This window comes from Dichotomopilus funicola (assembly GCF_033296635.1).
Source record: "Dichotomopilus funicola strain CBS 141.50 unplaced genomic scaffold C8A04scaffold_20, whole genome shotgun sequence".
Lineage (NCBI taxonomy): Eukaryota > Fungi > Ascomycota > Sordariomycetes > Sordariales > Chaetomiaceae > Dichotomopilus > Dichotomopilus funicola.
The window spans coordinates 290,871-307,747 of record NW_026944041.1 but is presented as its reverse complement, the minus strand read 5'-3'; the positions used below and the strand labels follow the sequence as shown (position 1 = coordinate 307,747).

The following is a 16,877-nucleotide window of genomic DNA, read 5'->3' as shown; positions in this document are numbered from 1 at the left end:
ATGGCGTCCAACAAGCCAGTGAGCAACTACGATGAGGACGTCTTCGAGGAGGAGGATGCCCCCAAGGAGGCCCAGACGGTCCACCACATCCGGGCCAACTCGACTATCATGCAACTGAACAAAATCTTGGGTGAGTCCGTCTTGGCGGCGCTGAGGGTGTTGGGATGCTGGGGGCTTCACCAAGTTTCCATCCCCTAGTCCACCGGGCAGAGTTCCCCTGCTACATGGGGGCACGGAAAGAAGTCGTTTGCTAATGCGGGCATTGCTTTGATCCCTGACAGTTGCCAACCGCGGTGAAATTCGTAAGTGAAGCCTACCCCTTCTTCCACCAGCTTGCCCCTGAATGCTAACGTATGGGTGCTAGCTATTCGTGTACGAGCGCTTCCAACTTGACTCCGACCTCCGACGATGTTGAACATGTCCGGCTCACATAAATTCCACCACACAGATCTTTAGGACGGTGAGTCACACCAAGGCTTGGGGAGGGACGGAGCAACGGGGGACATGATCCAGGCCCCCCGTTCTTCTACACTCGATATCGCGCTAACACGCTACGTGCAGGCCCACGAGCTCTCGCTGCATACCATTGCTGTTTTTAGGTGATTACCGACCTTCACAGTCTCACGGCTCCCGCTAACTGTTCAGTTATGAGGACCGTCTTTCGATGCACAGGCAGAGTACGCTTTCCGCCTAACCCCAATCTCCTTCTTTAGTTTGGGTTGCGAGAATCGCCCGCTGACGAAGGGGATGATACAGAGGCCGACGAGGCGTATGTCATCGGCAAGCGCGGGCAATATACACCTGTTGGTGCCTACCTCGCCGGTGATGAAATCATCAAGATCGCCGTCGAGCATGGCGCTCAGATGATCCACCCTGGTAGGCTGCTCACACTAGAATATATGATTGATACCGCCGTTAACACGGACTAGGTTACGGTTTCCTCTCTGAGAACGCGGAGTTCGCTCGCAAGGTCGAGAAGGCTGGTCTTATCGTGAGTATTGCCGGTGCTTTTGTCTATATTACCAACCCGGATATCAATCATACTCACCATCTCTCAATTAGTTCATTGGGCCCTCTCCCGACGTCATTGATGCCCTCGGAGACAAGGTCTCGGCCAGGAAGATTGCCATTGCGGCTAAAGTCCCCGTTGTCCCCGGAACTGCGGGTGCCGTTGAGACGTTCGAGGAGGTCAAGAAGTTTACCGACGAATATGGCTTCCCAGTCATTATCAAGGCTGCCTATGGTGGTGGCGGTCGTGGCATGCGTGTCGTGCGCGATGAGTCTAGCCTCCAGGAGTCTTTTGAGCGTGCCACCTCTGAGGCCAAGAGTGCCTTCGGTAACGGCACCGTCTTCGTCGAGCGTTTCCTTGACCGCCCCAAGCACATTGAGGTCCAGCTCCTCGGTGACAACCACGGCAACATTGTCCACCTGTACGAGCGTGATTGCTCCGTGCAGCGCAGGCACCAGAAGGTTGTTGAGATTGCGCCGGCCAAGGACCTCCCTAGTGAGGTGCGGGATGCTATGCTGAACGACGCCGTTAAGCTGGCTAAGTCCGTGGGACTGAGTAAGTGGAAAGGCTGGAGAGCAACATACATGTTTCTTGACGGCATTGACTGACACATGGAAGGGAACGCATCGACTGCCGAGTTCCTCGTCGACCAACAGAACCGCTACTATTTCATTGAGGTCAACCCTCGTATCCAAGTCGGTATGTGAAGCATTTCCCATTGGCATATACTAACCACCGACGGTGCCCGATCCTTGCTAATATCCGCACCACAGAGCACACCATTACCGAGGAGATCACCGGTATTGATATCGTGGCCGCCCAGATCCAAATCGCCGCTGGCGCAACTCTGGAGCAGCTCGGCCTTACCCAGGACAGGATCACCACCCGTGGATTCTGCATCCAGACCAGAATTACAACGTACGCCGAGGTTTACTCCCACTCTAATTTAGGCAGGTAAAGCTGACGTTGTACGATAGTGAGGATCCGGCCAAGAACTTCCAGCCCGACACTGGCAAGATCGAAGTGTACCGTATGTTCCTCCTTTTCTTCCATTGTCCTAGCCTCCTCCGCCTGGAATACTAACAAAATATATAGGTTCCGCTGGTGGAAACGGTGTCCGTTTGGACGGTGGTAACGGGTTCGCTGGCGCTGTCATCACTCGTAAGTTCCTTGAAACTTCTAAGTCTTTGGTTGGTGACCGCATGCTAACTTTTGACAGCCCACTACGACTCCATGTTGGTCAAGGTCATCGCTTCCGGCTCGACATACGAGATCGCCCGGCGCAAGATTCTCCGTGCTCTGATCGAGTTCAGAATTCGCGGCGTGAAGACCAACATCCCCTTCTTGTGCTCACTCCTCACACACCCGACCTTCATCGAGGGCAAGTGCTGGACGCAGTTCATCGACGAGACGCCCGAGCTTTTCGACCTGGTCGGGAGCCAGAACCGTGCCCAGAAGCTACTCGCGTACCTCGGTGACCTTGCCGTCAACGGGAGCAGCATCAAGGGCCAGGTTGGCGAGCCTAAGTTCAGGGGGGATATCATTATCCCCGAGCTGTTTGATGATGCTGGAAACAAGATCGATACCTCGCAGCCCTCCACCAAGGGCTGGCGCCAGATCATCGTGGACCAGGGACCCAAGGCCTTTGCGAAAGCGATCCGTGATTACAAGGGCTGCCTTCTCATGGATACCACCTGGCGTGATGCTCACCAGTCTCTTCTCGCCACCCGTGTGCGGACGGTTGACCTGTTGAACATTGCCAAGGAGACCAGCCACGCTCTTCACAACCTGTACAGTTTGGAATGCTGGGGTGGTGCGACCTTCGATGTTGCGATGCGCTTCCTCTATGAGGACCCGTGGGACCGTCTCCGCCGGATGCGCAAGCTTATTCCCAACATTCCCTTCCAAATGCTTTTGCGCGGTGCCAACGGTGTCGCCTACGCCTCGCTTCCCGACAACGCCATTTACCACTTCGTCGAGCAGGCCAAGAAGAACGGTGTCGACATCTTCCGTGTGTTCGATGCTCTGAACGACATCCACCAACTCGAGGTGGGTATCAAGGCTGTCCAGAAGGCTGGCGGTGTCTGCGAGGGTACCGTTTGCTACAGCGGTGACATGTTGAACCCAACCAAGAAGTACAACCTGGAGTACTACTTGAAGCTGGTTGATGAGCTTGTTGCTCTTGACATTGATGTCCTGGGCATCAAGGATATGGCTGGTGTTCTCAAGCCTCATGCCGCCACTCTCCTCATCGGCGCTATCCGCAAGAAGTACCCTGACCTGCCCATCCACGTTCACACTCACGACTCGGCTGGTACTGGTGTTGCTTCTATGGTTGCTTGCGCCATGGCTGGCGCGGATGCTGTCGATGCTGCCACCGACAGCCTGTCTGGTATGACATCGCAGCCCAGCATCAACGCCATCATCGCTTCGCTCGACGGCACCGACAAGGATCCTGGCCTCAACCCTCACCATGTCCGCGCTCTAGACACCTACTGGTCTCAGCTTCGTCTCCTATACTCGCCTTTCGAGGCTCACCTTGCCGGCCCCGACCCGGAGGTGTACGAGCACGAGATCCCCGGCGGTCAGCTCACCAACATGATGTTCCAGGCTTCCCAGCTTGGTCTCGGATCCCAGTGGCTCGAGACCAAGAAGGCGTACGAGCACGCTAACGATCTCCTTGGCGACATTGTCAAGGTCACACCCACCTCCAAGGTCGTTGGTGACCTTGCTCAGTTCATGGTCTCCAACAAGCTGTCGCCGGAGGACGTTAAGGCTCGCGCTGCCGAGCTTGACTTCCCCGGCTCCGTCCTTGAGTTCTTTGAGGGCATGATGGGCCAGCCGTACGGTGGTTTCCCCGAGCCGCTGCGCACTAACGCCCTCCGTGGCCGTCGCAAGCTGGACCAGCGCCCTGGTCTTTCCCTGCCGCCCGTGGACTTTGCCAAGGTCAAGAAAGAGCTCTCTCGCAAGTTCGGTGGTCCCCTTACCGAGACCGATATCGCGAGCTATATCATGTACCCCAAGGTCTTTGAGGAGTACAAGCAGTTTGTGACCAAATACGGCGACCTCTCGGTCCTGCCGACCAAGTACTTCCTTTCCAAGCCTGAGATTGGCGAGGAGTTCCACGTCGAGCTCGAGAAGGGCAAGGTTCTCATCCTTAAGCTCCTCGCCGTTGGCCCGCTCTCCGAGAACACTGGCCAGCGTGAGGTGTTCTACGAGATGAACGGTGAGGTCCGCCAGGTCACCGTTGACGACAAGATGGCTGCCGTTGAGAATGTCAGCCGTCCGAAGGCCGATCCCACCGACACGAGCCAGGTCGGCGCCCCCATGGCCGGTGTGCTGGTCGAGCTGCGTGTGCACGATGGCACTGAGGTCAAGAAGGGCGACCCGCTTGCTGTGTTGAGCGCCATGAAGATGGTATGTTGTTACCTTTGACCTTGCATCAAGCATTTCACGATCCAGTCTTTTTGGTAACTAATGACAAATAGGAAATGGTCATCTCCGCTCCCCACAACGGCGTTGTTTCCCAACTTGCCGTGCGCGAAGGTGACTCAGTCGACGGCTCGGACCTCGTGTGCCGTATCACCAAGGCCGACGCCAAATGAGTGGGTGGGCTATGATGGCGGCTGCTATCTTAAGCAGCACCCGTAACCCTCCGCCCCGCTATACCCCCCTTTCCAACGCCGACGACGCAAAAGGGGCCGGTCGAGCGGTCATCCCGACGCCGCGCTGCTCCGCCCTGTCCCCAAAAGAACCGCAATTCCCAACAATATCATATCCTGCTATGTAGCACTTAGCAACTTAGACAAGTATGAGATATGGACATGGATCAAAACACAAAGGGGGAGTAGAAAAGGGGTAGGGTGCTAGGACGGGGGATGGTGAAAAAACACCTATTGGACACAGATCATACAAAGATTCTGTCTCCGGTACGGAGCCCAAGCCAAATAAGGGGGGGAAGGGTAATATACGGGACACGACCCCCCTAGAACGGGAAAGGAGGAGGATGTGTGCATTTGGTTGCTCTTCTGTTTTCTTTTTGCGTTTGGGAGGGTCAATTAAATCATCGTGATCGATCGATCGATAAATCCAGTATTGGATATGACTTTTCGTTAGATTAGGCTATTCATACTTGGTTCATATGCTGTGTCTTTCTGTTGGATGGTTGGCGAGTGACTGTGTGATGATATCCCAAAGTTTGTCTTCGTATTTTGAACCTACTTGTGCGGTGACCGTCGTAGTCTTGAAGGGGTGATCGTGAGTAGACTAGGTCTTGCTACGAGGGGCACGGTCGGGACGGAGAATTGTTATCCCATTTTAAGGGCGGTTGGCATCGTCACGAAGATATCACAGAGAGCGGGGCGGAAAACGTAAGCGAAGAAGCAACAATCTTGAAAGCAAAGTTATCATACACATGTTGTACTTAACACAGGGGAAAGACATAATGATAAATGGCTCCTCCCCCGCTTTTTTCCCCCTTTCCTCCCCCCTTATCCATCCATCCATCATAGCCAGTACACGCGACAGAGATGTGGAAGCAGGCGGCAGAAGAAAAAGAGAAGACAAAAAAAGAAACCCCCACCTCCCCAGCGCCCCAAACACGATCCCGTCGCAATCAGCTCCAAGATGAAAAGAAAGAGATAACGACGTCGGCCTGCCCCAACTAGCCAGTCAAGCCTAGCCACCATGTTCCCCAGCAAGCACACGCACCCCCTTCCAGAAGAGACCAGGGAAATCCATCCTTCACGCCCTAACCCCCTTTTGTTAGATCTAATTCATGCTGCTTCATTCCTTTTCTTCAGATCTTGTGTCACAGCGCCCATTGCGAGTGCCAAACATGTAATATCCATGGACTGCTATTGCTGTTTCTGTTGTTGTTTCCCCCACTTTTATCACCACCACTGGCCCCGAGCGTCCCTCGGGGGTGGGACAGCCCAACCGAGGTCCAACACTTTGACGGGCCGCCCTGGCATCTGGTTGAAATCGGGTGATTCAAAGGGGTAGAACCAACGCTGCTGGCTTGGATCGAAGAGGCAAGGGCGCTCAAACACCACGGGGACAACCTTCTAGAAGCCGTAGCCGGTTGGCTGGGGCGCGAAGCCGTTGGTTTGCATGTAGGGGGCGGGCGAAGGGGCGCCGCTGACACCGCCGCCGGGACCGGCCGTGATCATGAGGCGGTTGCCGCCCAGGATGGGTGTGTTGTCCTCCACCTTCTCCTGCTCCTTCTCCTTGGCCTTGCGGGCCTCGTTGTCGGCCTTGAGCGCGGCCATCTCCTTTGTCTGTTGGCAGAGAAGGTTGATCATGAAGGGCATGGTGAAGTCGTTGAGGCCGTTGCGCCACGACAGCTCGAGAACCAGGTCGGGGCGGATGAGGTCGTAGCATGCGTACAGCATGCCCACATAGCACTCGCGGTTACCAACGTCGACAAACTATCTCAGTGTTAGTACAGGTGACGAAGGGAACAAAACATGTTGAGACTTACGTAGCGGAGCAGCTCCTCGACGATATCAGGCTTGCCCGAGATCGCCGCGGTCTCGATAGCGTCCTTCCACAACTTGTCTTGTTTAGACAGGTTGATGGATTTCTCCCACCGCTTGTTCTTGCGGTAGATGCTGGCGGCAATTTGGCGGAAGAACACCAGGTCGTGCTTCTCAAGGCGGCCAGCGAGGTCGACGGCGTCGTAGTTGTCATAGTTCTCGACCGAGTCGCGGAGTGTCTTGTAGTCCTCTTCCTCAATGAGCAGGTCGTTGATGGCATCGTTGACGGTGCGCTTGTTTTGCGACTGCACATTGAGCAGGAAGGGCTTGATGAGCGGCAAGTTATCCGACTTCTGGAACAGACGGACCACGCGATTGACGTCGATCCGGGGGGTCAGAACCTGCAGAAGATCGGTGAGAAGCGAGGGATGCTGCTCGAGGTAAAAGTTGATGGCCTTGTAGTACATCTCGAGATTGGCAACCTTGACCGTTATCTCCTTGAATTGTTGGTGTTCCCAGGAGTTTTCTGGCCGCTCCATGACGGCGAGCGCGGCGTTGTCGAATTCATCGTAGTGGTAATAACAAAATACCAGCTCAGGCCACAGGTTGGCCTCCTCGCAGGCACGGATCATCTTCGGCAGGTTCATCCTGCTCCAGAAAAGCTTGAGATGCTCCATCAGCCGTTCGGGGTGGTATTTGGCAAGGGCAATACCGAGTTCGGTGAACATGCCCATGTGGGCGCGCTCAAGGCCGAGACCTTGCTCAAGGAGGTTGATGAGCTCGTCAAAGTAGCCCTCGCGCTCGTATTGCTTGACAAGAGCCTGCAGCTGCTCTGCGTCGACAATGAGGTTGAGACCGCAGATCTGGGCAAGGCGGAACTCCTTCTTGCCAACACAGGCCTCGTGAACCTCCTTCCAGACCTTAATGTTGTTGGCCTTGCGAGCACAGTCCACAGCGGCTTGGTAGTCAGAGAGGTGGACCAACGTGGTGGCGAGCTTAGCCCAGTTCGAGATGCTGGTGTAGAAGATCTTGGCCGCTTCAAAGAAGCCTTCCGCATAGGCCTTGTCTCCCGACTCCTCGATGTTAGCGACGTTTGTGGCCCGCAGGAAGTCTTCCAGCTCCGGCAGCTGGTCAAGGCGGGCATAGCAGAAGGCAAGAGCCGTGTCGATCGCGGGCTCGCGAAGCGTCTTGCGAGCCATCCGGAGGAACTTGATCAGCTCCTCGTTCTTGCCAGCCGTCACCGCAATCTCAATGACTTCCTCGTAATTCTTGGGATCCTCGGCCTTGATGTATGAGTCGATCGAGTCGCTAACTCGAAGCCCATCAAGCTGAGCCTTAGCCACCTTGCTCCAGACCTGAGGAATGTCAACCTCCTCAGCGTAGGCTTGGGCACGATCGATGCTGACGACGTGCTCGACCAGAACATTGACCGCTGCCTCCTTGTTGTCGATCTTCTTGTAGACCTCGAACGCCTCCTCATGCAGGCCGACTTCAATGCACACATTGGAAATTTCATCCGACGAGAAGTTGTCAAGGCGGTGGATGTAGTCCATGACACGGGCCTTGTCCGCCTTGGCGGCAGTGAACAGGAGAAGGTTCTGAAGGTTTTGGTTGTCGCTGAACGGCGACGGCTCGAGCACAATCTTCTCTAAAAGCTCGATCAGCTCGGCAGGAAGATCGGCATTCAGGAAGCACGACACGGCCTCGGAAACCTTGGCAGGATCCGTCGACTCAGGAACCGCAGTGGAGATGACCTGGTCGACAACGGAGCGGCGGTGGAGGTTGTTCTCGCTCAGGACGAACATCCAAAGCTCACGATCCGAACGCTCGAGGAGATACCTGGCCTGGGCCTTGTACATGGCGTTCTCGTTGGTGATGTTCACCAGCTCAAGGTCGTTCTGGCCCTTGCGGTAGGCAATGTAAGCCAGGTTGGGATCCCGCTTCTCACAGTACTTGCCAACGGTGAGAGTATCATACTGGTCGTTCTCCTTAAGGAACTTCTCCGGATTGTTGTTCGAGTCAATGTAGATCTTCGCCAAGGCGTTGTACACGGCCTGCTGTTGGTTGCCAGCAGCCAGCGTAGCCTCAAGGAAAGGCAGAAGCAGCTTGAGACGGTTACGCGTCTCGACTTCCTGGACCAGCTCATCGATGGGGATCGACGCGGGGTTGACGGTAGAAAGGAGATTCTTGATGATGTTTTCGTCGCAATCAACGTCCAACAGACCGCCAATAACACCGGGGGTTCTGGAAGGGTTGACCTGCTGGACATAGACCTCGATGGACTTGAACTGTTGATGTTGGTAAAGGTAAAGCACCAAGTCGTGCACAAAGTTGTAGCGGTCGCATACAACCATAAGCGGCAGCATCTCGCTGAGTTTGGCCTCCTTGAGGAAGTTCTTGACCTTTTCCGGGTTGTAGACGTTGTTGTCACGGCAGATGCGCTCAACCTCGCGGATCTGGCCCATCTTGGTGGCAGCCTCAACGTACTTGAAGACGACCTCGGGGTCCTCGCTGACATTGACGATACTCCCCAGGAAGTAGTAAAGTCCCTCGGCGGTCTTGTACTTCTCGAAAAGGTCGATCAAACGCTGGGCGCCGAGAAGCTCCGCGTACTTGGTGGCGATTTGGACGACTGACTGCAAGTTCTGACGGATGTTGTGCTTCATCATGGCGTCGAGGCAGTCAATCGACTGCTCAACGGAGAGACGGCCAAAGTATTCGATGAGCCACTCGGCGTTGAAGTTGGGCGAGCCGGGGATGTTGACAACGACTCTCTTGACGGCGGCGGGATCTTCATACAGATCCAAAGCCTTCTGCAAGAGCCCAGCTTGTTCACACAGGGTCGCGATGCGGCTCTTGTCAAAGTGGGAGAACATATCATTACCGAGAATCGCATCGGCGACCTGAGGAGCATTGATGAGGTTCATCTCCAACAGGCGGGTCTGAAGGTGGCCTTGCTCGGGCTTGTTGTCCTTAAGAGCATCCAGGAGGAAAGCTGTGGCCTGTTGGACCATGCCTTGCGACTGGAAGATATCAACGACCCGTTCGAGATCGACAAGAGAACCGCCCTCATGGTTGGCCAGAGATGTGGCAAACTCGGCACCCTTCTCCGGGTTGACACGGACGATATGCTGAAGGAGCTGAACAAAGTCGGGCTGGTAGCTCGTCTGAGCGCAGTAGGGCAAGATCTTCTCGAATTGGCCGGTCTCGGCAAAGCCAGCGACCACCTTGTGAGGCACATTCGCTTTCAGGTAAATGGCCAGCGCCATCGCCATGTCGTGGGGACGAACCATGTCGCCAAAGGCTTCGGAGCACTCAAGTTTGTTCTCGCCGAGCCACTTTTGTAGCAGCTGCTTGCGGTTCTGGGCGAGCACGGGCTGGGCCAATTCGATCGTCTCGTGCTGGTTGAGCGACCCCTTGTCGAGCAACAGGCCGAAATACTGGAGAATGTTGGACATCTGCCCTGGTTGCGCCGGGAGCCGCTTGAATCGCTCAATGGTTTGCGGCGTTCGTAGGAAACCACGGGGAGAGTTGGCGGCGACCTTGGCGGCCTCCTGGTAGTTTCCGTTGGAGAAAAGTTGCTCGAAGCGCTGCTGGTAAAGGTTGTCGGCGCCTGGGAGACCAGCCCGCGAGGCGAGTTTGAGGGCCAGCTCGGTGCCGTGGCTCTCCATCACGTACTGCACGATCGTGTTCTCATCGGCGCTGACGAAGAGAACCTGGCCCTTGCGGTTGATACCAAGCACACCACTCGAGTCTTTGTCGCCGCAGGCTGTGAAGATGGTCTCCCCAGAAATACGGTTCATGAAGATGCATGTCGCACTCTCCAGATCGTAGAGGTGGATGAAGCCGTACTTGGTGATTAGGTAGATGATCCCGTACTTCTGGGAGACCTGAAGCGCAACCGGGAAGTCGCTGGCGGCTTCTGGCGGGAAGAAGACGTCGACAGCCTTCTTGGGGAATGTGGGGTTCGTCTCGGCGTGGTCGACCTCAACGATGTGCAGCTTCGCGCCGACGGCGGTTCGTACGGCGAATGTGAAAAGCTTAGTGTCCTCGGGAGCACCGTCCAGCCGGATCGTACCGAAAGCGGCGGCATGACCTTCGATTGCCTGGCTGATGCCGCGATCTTTCGAGTATAGCTGCATGGCACCAACGACGCGCCCTTGTTGTTGAGAGATGCCAACCACGGCCATCCATTTACCGTCTGCGCTGGTGCGGTAGTTGATGATCTGGTTGCCCTGCAGGGTGTTAGCGGCCACCTGCAGTCACTCGGTGTTTTTTAAGCAGGAATCCAATGCTTAATACATACCTGGAGGTTGCTGTTGCGGTCAAACACCTTGACGGGCGCCGCCTGGGCGGGGTCAAAAACATCCCAATGGTAAACGGCCGTGTCTGTGACCAAACCAAGGGTGGTTTCGCTTGTCCACTTCCAGAAGGCAACATCCTCACTCATGGTGGTAGACTTGAGCTTCTGCTTCTGCTCCAAATCGAAGATTTGAAGTGTCCTAGATTGGGCCTTCAGGGCAATAACTTGGCGGGACCAGTGCATAATTGCGCTGTCGGCCTTGATGGGCCGTCGGATGACGTTATTGCCATTCTTGAGATCGACGATAAGGACTTCGGGGGACGACGACTCGTCTTTCTTGTCTCGCAAGCAAATGTAGGAGTCTGATTCTAGAGTCTATGGTAGTCGTCAGTGGATGTTCGAAGCGGATGGCTAAAGCGTGTGGTAATTTGGGGTGAACCGTACACAGGTGTTGAATGTGATTGCCGTTTGGTTGACGCCCAGGCTGCTGAGTTGGAGCAGCTCCTGGAACTTAATTGGCAATGCCGGCGCCATAATGTATGTGATGCGCTCGATTGCGCGGAGTTAATGGCGAGCAGCAGCCAACTTGCCAAACCTGCTGTGTTGTAGTTGATAGTCGAAAGGCCGGGGGAATCGTCGTGACGTTTCGTTGAAAGGGGCGGAAATCGGTGGAGAACCCGAGGAGCTGGGCTGGGACAGCAGGCGAAACGAGAGCGGAGCCAGCGATTATTAGCGATTACCCGCGACCAAAAGGCTCAATCAACAAAAGGTCAAGCGTTTCGTGAGAAGAGAAGTAAAAAAAAAGGCTGCTTCTAGGTTGAGTTGTTGTGATGCAAGGTGGAAGCTCGTGGTGGCCTAACGCGCAATGCAGGAGCGGAAAATGAGTGTTCCTCGTTTGTGCTCGTTGTGGGTGGCAGGAGCGGCAGCCGGATGCGCCTGTGTGGGTAACTTTTTTGGCTGATCTGTTAACAGCATGCTTGGAGGTGGGTGCGATGCTGTGCCAGGCTGAAAACACAGGGGAAGGACGACTTGAGGGCGAGCAGGGATGCTGAATTCGGCTTAGCCGGCAACGCTCAAGCACCAATCAAGGCCGCTTCATGAACAAGTTCTCGAAGGGAAGCAGTGGCCATGCTCTGTCCTTTCCGAATTATCTCATTACAGGTTGGAACTACAACGGCAGGCGCTATCTACAACGCTCGTTCTTTCCCTTACTATCTAGACATTAAATCTCCGCCTCCGGAAACAACTCGAGTCACTGCGCAATGTTTTTGAGAAACGTGCTTCAAAAGGCAAACCGGGCAAGTGCCAGGTTCTGGCCCAAAGTTGTCTATGCTGAGTCAGCCGATGCTAGTGGTGGGGATGTTTGCCAAGACTGCGACTGTTATCGATAACACTTTTCGCAAGAAAATTGGCCAAGGGACCTCGAGAATTTGGCTGGCTCGCCGCGACAGTGCTTGGTTACTGCTTGTCCCTCACCAAAATTTGCGACAAAAATCCGGATCCCTACGGACAAACTTCTCATAATGGGTGTCGGACGTCGTATGAAGAAGCAGGGCGCTCCTGAGCCGCTGTCAGAAGAACATTTTGCCAATCTCAAGCGGAAAAAGGGACTCCCCGTCGACGACGCCCCGGTCGAAGCTCGCTCCAACAAGAAGCGCCGTACGTCGTCCAAAGCGCAAAAGCCTGTCAAGAATGGAGATGCCTCGAAGGCGGTGGGGAAAGAGTCCAATGGCACCGAGAAGGCCGCAGGTGCATTGGGAAATGGTATAAAAGTTGTGAAAGGGAAGCCGAAGAATCTTGCGACACTAGCATCTGATTCGGACGAGGAAATGGCCGATGAATTCGACGCTTCTGACCTCGAGGTTGCTAGCGGCTCCGAAGGGGAGGAGGCACTTGGCGATGATTTCATGGGCTCTGACTCCGACAACTCGGTCTACGACTCTGACGAAGGCAATACCAAGAAAGAGAAGTTCGTTTTCTCAGACGACGAGGATGACGACGACGACCGGGAGGAGAGGTTGACCGCTGCCAACATCGAAGGCCTTTCGAAGAAGCTTGACCAGCAGCTTACACGGGAGGCCGAAGAAAACGAGGCGGAACTGCGTCAGGAAGCCCTCCAGACCAACATTGACGGGGACAAGCCAAATGTTCTAGACGACGAGGATGACGATGATGAACTGGCGGCAAAGACGAAGGGCCTTTTGGCGCCTGACCTCCAGATGTTGAGAACCAGGATAACGGAGACAATTCGGGTGCTTGAGGATGTCGCCAATCTGGCCGAGGATGGGCGGAGCCGGGCGGAGTACACCAACCAGTTACTAAAGGACGTTTGTGCCTGTACGTTATGATGCTCGGATGGTTCACCATTTTGGCCTTGGGTGGTCGTGCTAACCAAAGCCCACAGATTACGGATACAACGAGTTCCTGGCAGAGAAGCTCATGTATGTGATCCACGGACGGCGCAAGCAGCCGAAGCGGCAACATAACGGCGGCCAGGGCTAACAAGACGCAGGAACCTTTTTCCACCAAGAGAGGCATTTGCCTTTTTTGAAGCCAACGAGGTACGTTGTACATAGCTGGATTGTGCCGTCTCACCTCACTAACCAACATCTAGACGGCGCGCCCTGTTGTCATCCGTACGAACACTCTCCGGACACATCGTCGGGATCTTGCGCAAGCCCTCAGTCAGTATTTTCTGTGTCCCGGTTCGAATTGCGAACACTAACACCCCAACAGTCAACCGTGGTGTCACCTTGGAGCCAGTTGGCAAATGGTCCAAAGTCGGTCTCCAAGTATTCGAGTCCACGTAAGTAAACACACCATTTACACTTCATATTTTGGAGACTGACTTCCGATAAAGTGTGCCATTAGGTGCAACTCCGGAATATCTCGCCGGACATTACATTCTGCAGGCCGCCTCTTCGTTTCTTCCCGTGATGGCGCTGTGCCCCCAGGAGAATGAACGGTGTCTTGATGTAAGCTACCACAGCCATATCCGAGCTCCGGTGTCATGTTGTTGACTTATTTTGTGATACAGATGGCCTCTGCTCCCGGTGGTAAAACAACGCACATGGCAGCCTTGATGAAGAACACGGGCGTCATCTTCGCGAACGATCCTAGCAAGTCTCGTGCTAAGGGTTTGATCGGAAACATTCATCGCCTTGGTGCTAGGGTAAGACTCGACCTAGGAACCCCGGATCCACGCCCCTGCTAATCCACTGAGTAGAACGTGATCGTTTGTAACTACGATGCCCGCGAGTTTCCTCGGGTGATGGGTGGCTTCGATAGGGTGCTGTTGGATGCGCCTTGCTCTGGTAGGTGACATCCCTTTTTATTCAAGCTGCGTCAACTAACCCACCCAAGGTACCGGCGTTATTGCCAAGGACCCCTCTGTCAAAACCAACAGGGATGAAAAGGACTTCATTCAGTTGCCCCATCTACAGAAACAGCTTCTTCTAGCTGCTATCGACTCCGTAAACCACGCGAGCAAGACAGGTGGCTATGTTGTCTACTCGACGTGTAGTGTGGCCATCGAAGAGAAGTAAGTTGGGCCGGATTTGCAGCACTGTTGAAACAAAGATGCTAACTCCTTCCCGCAGCGAACAAGTTGTGGCGTATGCACTCAAACGGCGGCCGAATGTCAGGCTTGTCGAGGTAAGCCTTAGTCCGCGCGCATCACCGACATCGTAGTATGTGTAATCTAACTCGTTCTCTAGACCGGTTTGCCTTTCGGCAAGGAAGGATTTACCAGCTACATGGGCAAGGCGTTCCACCCGAGTCTCAAATTGACCCGCAGGTACTACCCCCACTTGTACAACGTCGACGGGTTTTTCGTCGCCAAGTTCCAGAAGGTCGGCGCCACGCCGGCCAACGCCGTCCTTGCCAACGGCAAGAAGGACAAGGATGCCGCGGCTGTCAAGGCCGCTGCAGAGGACGGTGACGACGAGGTCATCGATAAGACCCCCATCGCTTCGGAGACTGAGAAGGAGGATAACGATGACTTTGGCGGGTTTGATGACGAAGAGGATGAGAAACATATTGAGCGGGCCAGGCGTAACGCTATGAGGAGACGTGGTCTCGACCCGAAGGCTTTGAAGAAGGGGCAGGAGAAGGGTGCGGCTAAGGATGGGGAGACCTCGAAGGCGGATGTCAAGGAGAAACCCAAGGATGCACCCAAGCAAAAGACAAAGGTGAAGTCGAAGGCGAAGGAAAAGAAGTAATTAGGTGGGAAAAATATCACGCCATGTTGCTAGTTTGTACCTTAATAGCCCCACGTCTGGTTCACGGATCGGATAACAATCAGTCGCACCGCGTCAAATTAGGTTCATGCCATTGAATTGAGGATAGTGTTGGCTGGCGTTTGAACAGTATAACTAATAACCCCAGAGTCGCAAAATCACAGAAGTCCTAGGGAAGCTGTGAAAGCAACAATGACACAGCCTTTTCACGCAGCAGGATCGCAGTTAATCATACCAATACCGCTCTATTTTCGGTTGTCCCAGGCTCATCCCACGCAACTTTTATTCTCACCTTGCTGCTATGACACGGGGGGAGCTCGCCAAGTCTGAGGTTCGCTACACTTTCCCTGAATATTCCTCTTGTCGCCAAGGCGAGAACCTTGACGGCTTCAGGAATCAACCGATCACACGAGAATACCGTCTAGGGGTGAGAAACGGGTCAAAATCCCCATCGCCAAGCAACAAGACCAGAACCTGTACAGGATTGCCCCCACGTCAGAGCGGACTTGATTACTTTAATTCTTACCGAGGATGTATGGTTACCATGTCCCTCGCCTTCTTGTTCCTTCGAGATATCGTTATGGTCTTGATTATCCACACTATGCTCATGGAAGGGGCAGATTCCCCGCGTGCCAAGTAGGTTGAAGTACCTTGATGGCCTTCTAGGTGATGGTTTTAGTCTAGTGCAGCCTTGGTACGGGCACCCTTTTTGACCGAAGACTCACCGTGTCGTCGATGAGGGCCTCTCTGTTTCCGCGCCAGGGGAGTCAATAATAGCGACACCGAGACTACGACTTGCCATGGCACACATCACGAAGTTTTCAAGGCCAAGGCCGCGCGTGGGGGTTTAGCCCGATGGGAGACTGTCCTCGCGTGAGTAACTCTGATTATTTAACCAGTGCCTGCCCTCTCCCGGCATCCTCATAAATCCCGCGAACTCTACTCCCCAACCGCTCCCCAGAATTACTCAAACGGTCAAGAGATTTGAATCAGGACCTCGAAAATGGCGCCCGTGGGATACCGTACTTTCCTCATTGCCCTGCTCCAGGCATGGTATGTCGTGGGTTCGCCCCAAGGGGTCACACCTACGTCGTCCACAACGCCGACACTTCCCCCGTCCCCGACGGGGTCTCTGTGCAGCCCGCACGGCGATCACTGTACGCAGTCGATACCTGTTCCATAATCCCACAATCCACAATCCCAACGAACTTCACTTTTTGTCTTGACCAACTAATTAGGTACTGACCGTTTACCAGGGCATTGCGAACGCCACCCAAGTAGCACGCAGTCATCATCCTCACCATTCAACGACCCAACCCAAAAGTGCCACGCCCACGGCGACCACTGGCACTGTCCCGACGGCGTCCCCGAGCCAACCACTCCGCCTCCATCCACCATCAACACAGCGACAACGACGATGACGACGACTACCTCGGCCTCGGCCACGGAATGCCACGCACACGGTGATCACTGGCATTGTCCCGAGGGCGTTCCGGAGCCGACCTCGCCGCCTGAGCAGGTTGAGTCTGGGACGGCTACGACGACGACCACAGCTGGGCCTACGGCGACGGGTGGTGTAGGGAGGGTGGGTGGTGGTGGGGTGAGTGCGGCATGGATTGGGTTGGTGGTTGGGCTTGGGGTGGTGGTTTGGGTGTGATTCCTCCTCTACTAGGAGGTCATATGGTCATTAATTAGGTACGGGGGGGCTTCTGGTGGAATAATTTAAAACCCATTGGCATCGTGAGCTTCGGATGATGGGAGGAGTGCACTCAAGGGAAAAGCAAGCAGGTGGGAATACAAAATCTCCTTCAATAATCAACGCTGAACTGTGGATTTATTTTATAGCCACC

The 16,877-nt window shown here is 54.7% G+C and overlaps 4 protein-coding genes across 4 annotated transcripts; 3 read left to right on the top strand and 1 right to left on the bottom strand.

The window, feature by feature from the left end:
* Positions 1 to 4,614, top strand: C8A04DRAFT_27400 (carbamoyl-phosphate synthase L chain, ATP binding domain-containing protein; the record flags this gene model as incomplete). Its single annotated transcript, XM_062780283.1, has 15 exons — positions 1 to 130; positions 282 to 302; positions 365 to 372; positions 449 to 460; positions 562 to 599; positions 646 to 677; positions 757 to 876; positions 930 to 991; positions 1,063 to 1,564; positions 1,628 to 1,708; positions 1,783 to 1,927; positions 1,987 to 2,039; positions 2,105 to 2,170; positions 2,229 to 4,426; positions 4,498 to 4,614. 15 exons carry the CDS (start codon positions 1 to 3, stop codon positions 4,612 to 4,614), a joined length of 3,585 nt encoding a protein of 1,194 aa, XP_062638274.1.
* Positions 4,615 to 6,075: 1,461 nt separating this feature from the next.
* Positions 6,076 to 11,323, bottom strand: C8A04DRAFT_11127 (uncharacterized protein; the record flags this gene model as incomplete). The annotated part of the gene is made up of 4 exons (XM_062776843.1): positions 6,076 to 6,438; positions 6,492 to 10,712; positions 10,793 to 11,164; positions 11,234 to 11,323. 4 exons carry the CDS (start codon positions 11,321 to 11,323, stop codon positions 6,076 to 6,078), a joined length of 5,046 nt encoding a protein of 1,681 aa, XP_062638273.1.
* A 989-nt stretch (positions 11,324 to 12,312) lies between these two features.
* C8A04DRAFT_11075 (NOL1/NOP2/sun family-domain-containing protein) lies at positions 12,313 to 15,009 on the top strand (the record flags this gene model as incomplete). Its single annotated transcript, XM_062776826.1, has 11 exons — positions 12,313 to 13,126; positions 13,194 to 13,209; positions 13,302 to 13,350; positions 13,404 to 13,473; positions 13,526 to 13,595; positions 13,650 to 13,764; positions 13,827 to 13,961; positions 14,016 to 14,103; positions 14,153 to 14,330; positions 14,389 to 14,443; positions 14,506 to 15,009. 11 exons carry the CDS (start codon positions 12,313 to 12,315, stop codon positions 15,007 to 15,009), a joined length of 2,094 nt encoding a protein of 697 aa, XP_062638272.1.
* Positions 15,010 to 16,030: 1,021 nt separating this feature from the next.
* Positions 16,031 to 16,684, top strand: C8A04DRAFT_27397 (uncharacterized protein; the record flags this gene model as incomplete). Its single annotated transcript, XM_062780282.1, has 2 exons — positions 16,031 to 16,184; positions 16,284 to 16,684. 2 exons carry the CDS (start codon positions 16,031 to 16,033, stop codon positions 16,682 to 16,684), a joined length of 555 nt encoding a protein of 184 aa, XP_062638271.1.
* Between the last annotated feature and the right edge of the window lie 193 nt (positions 16,685 to 16,877).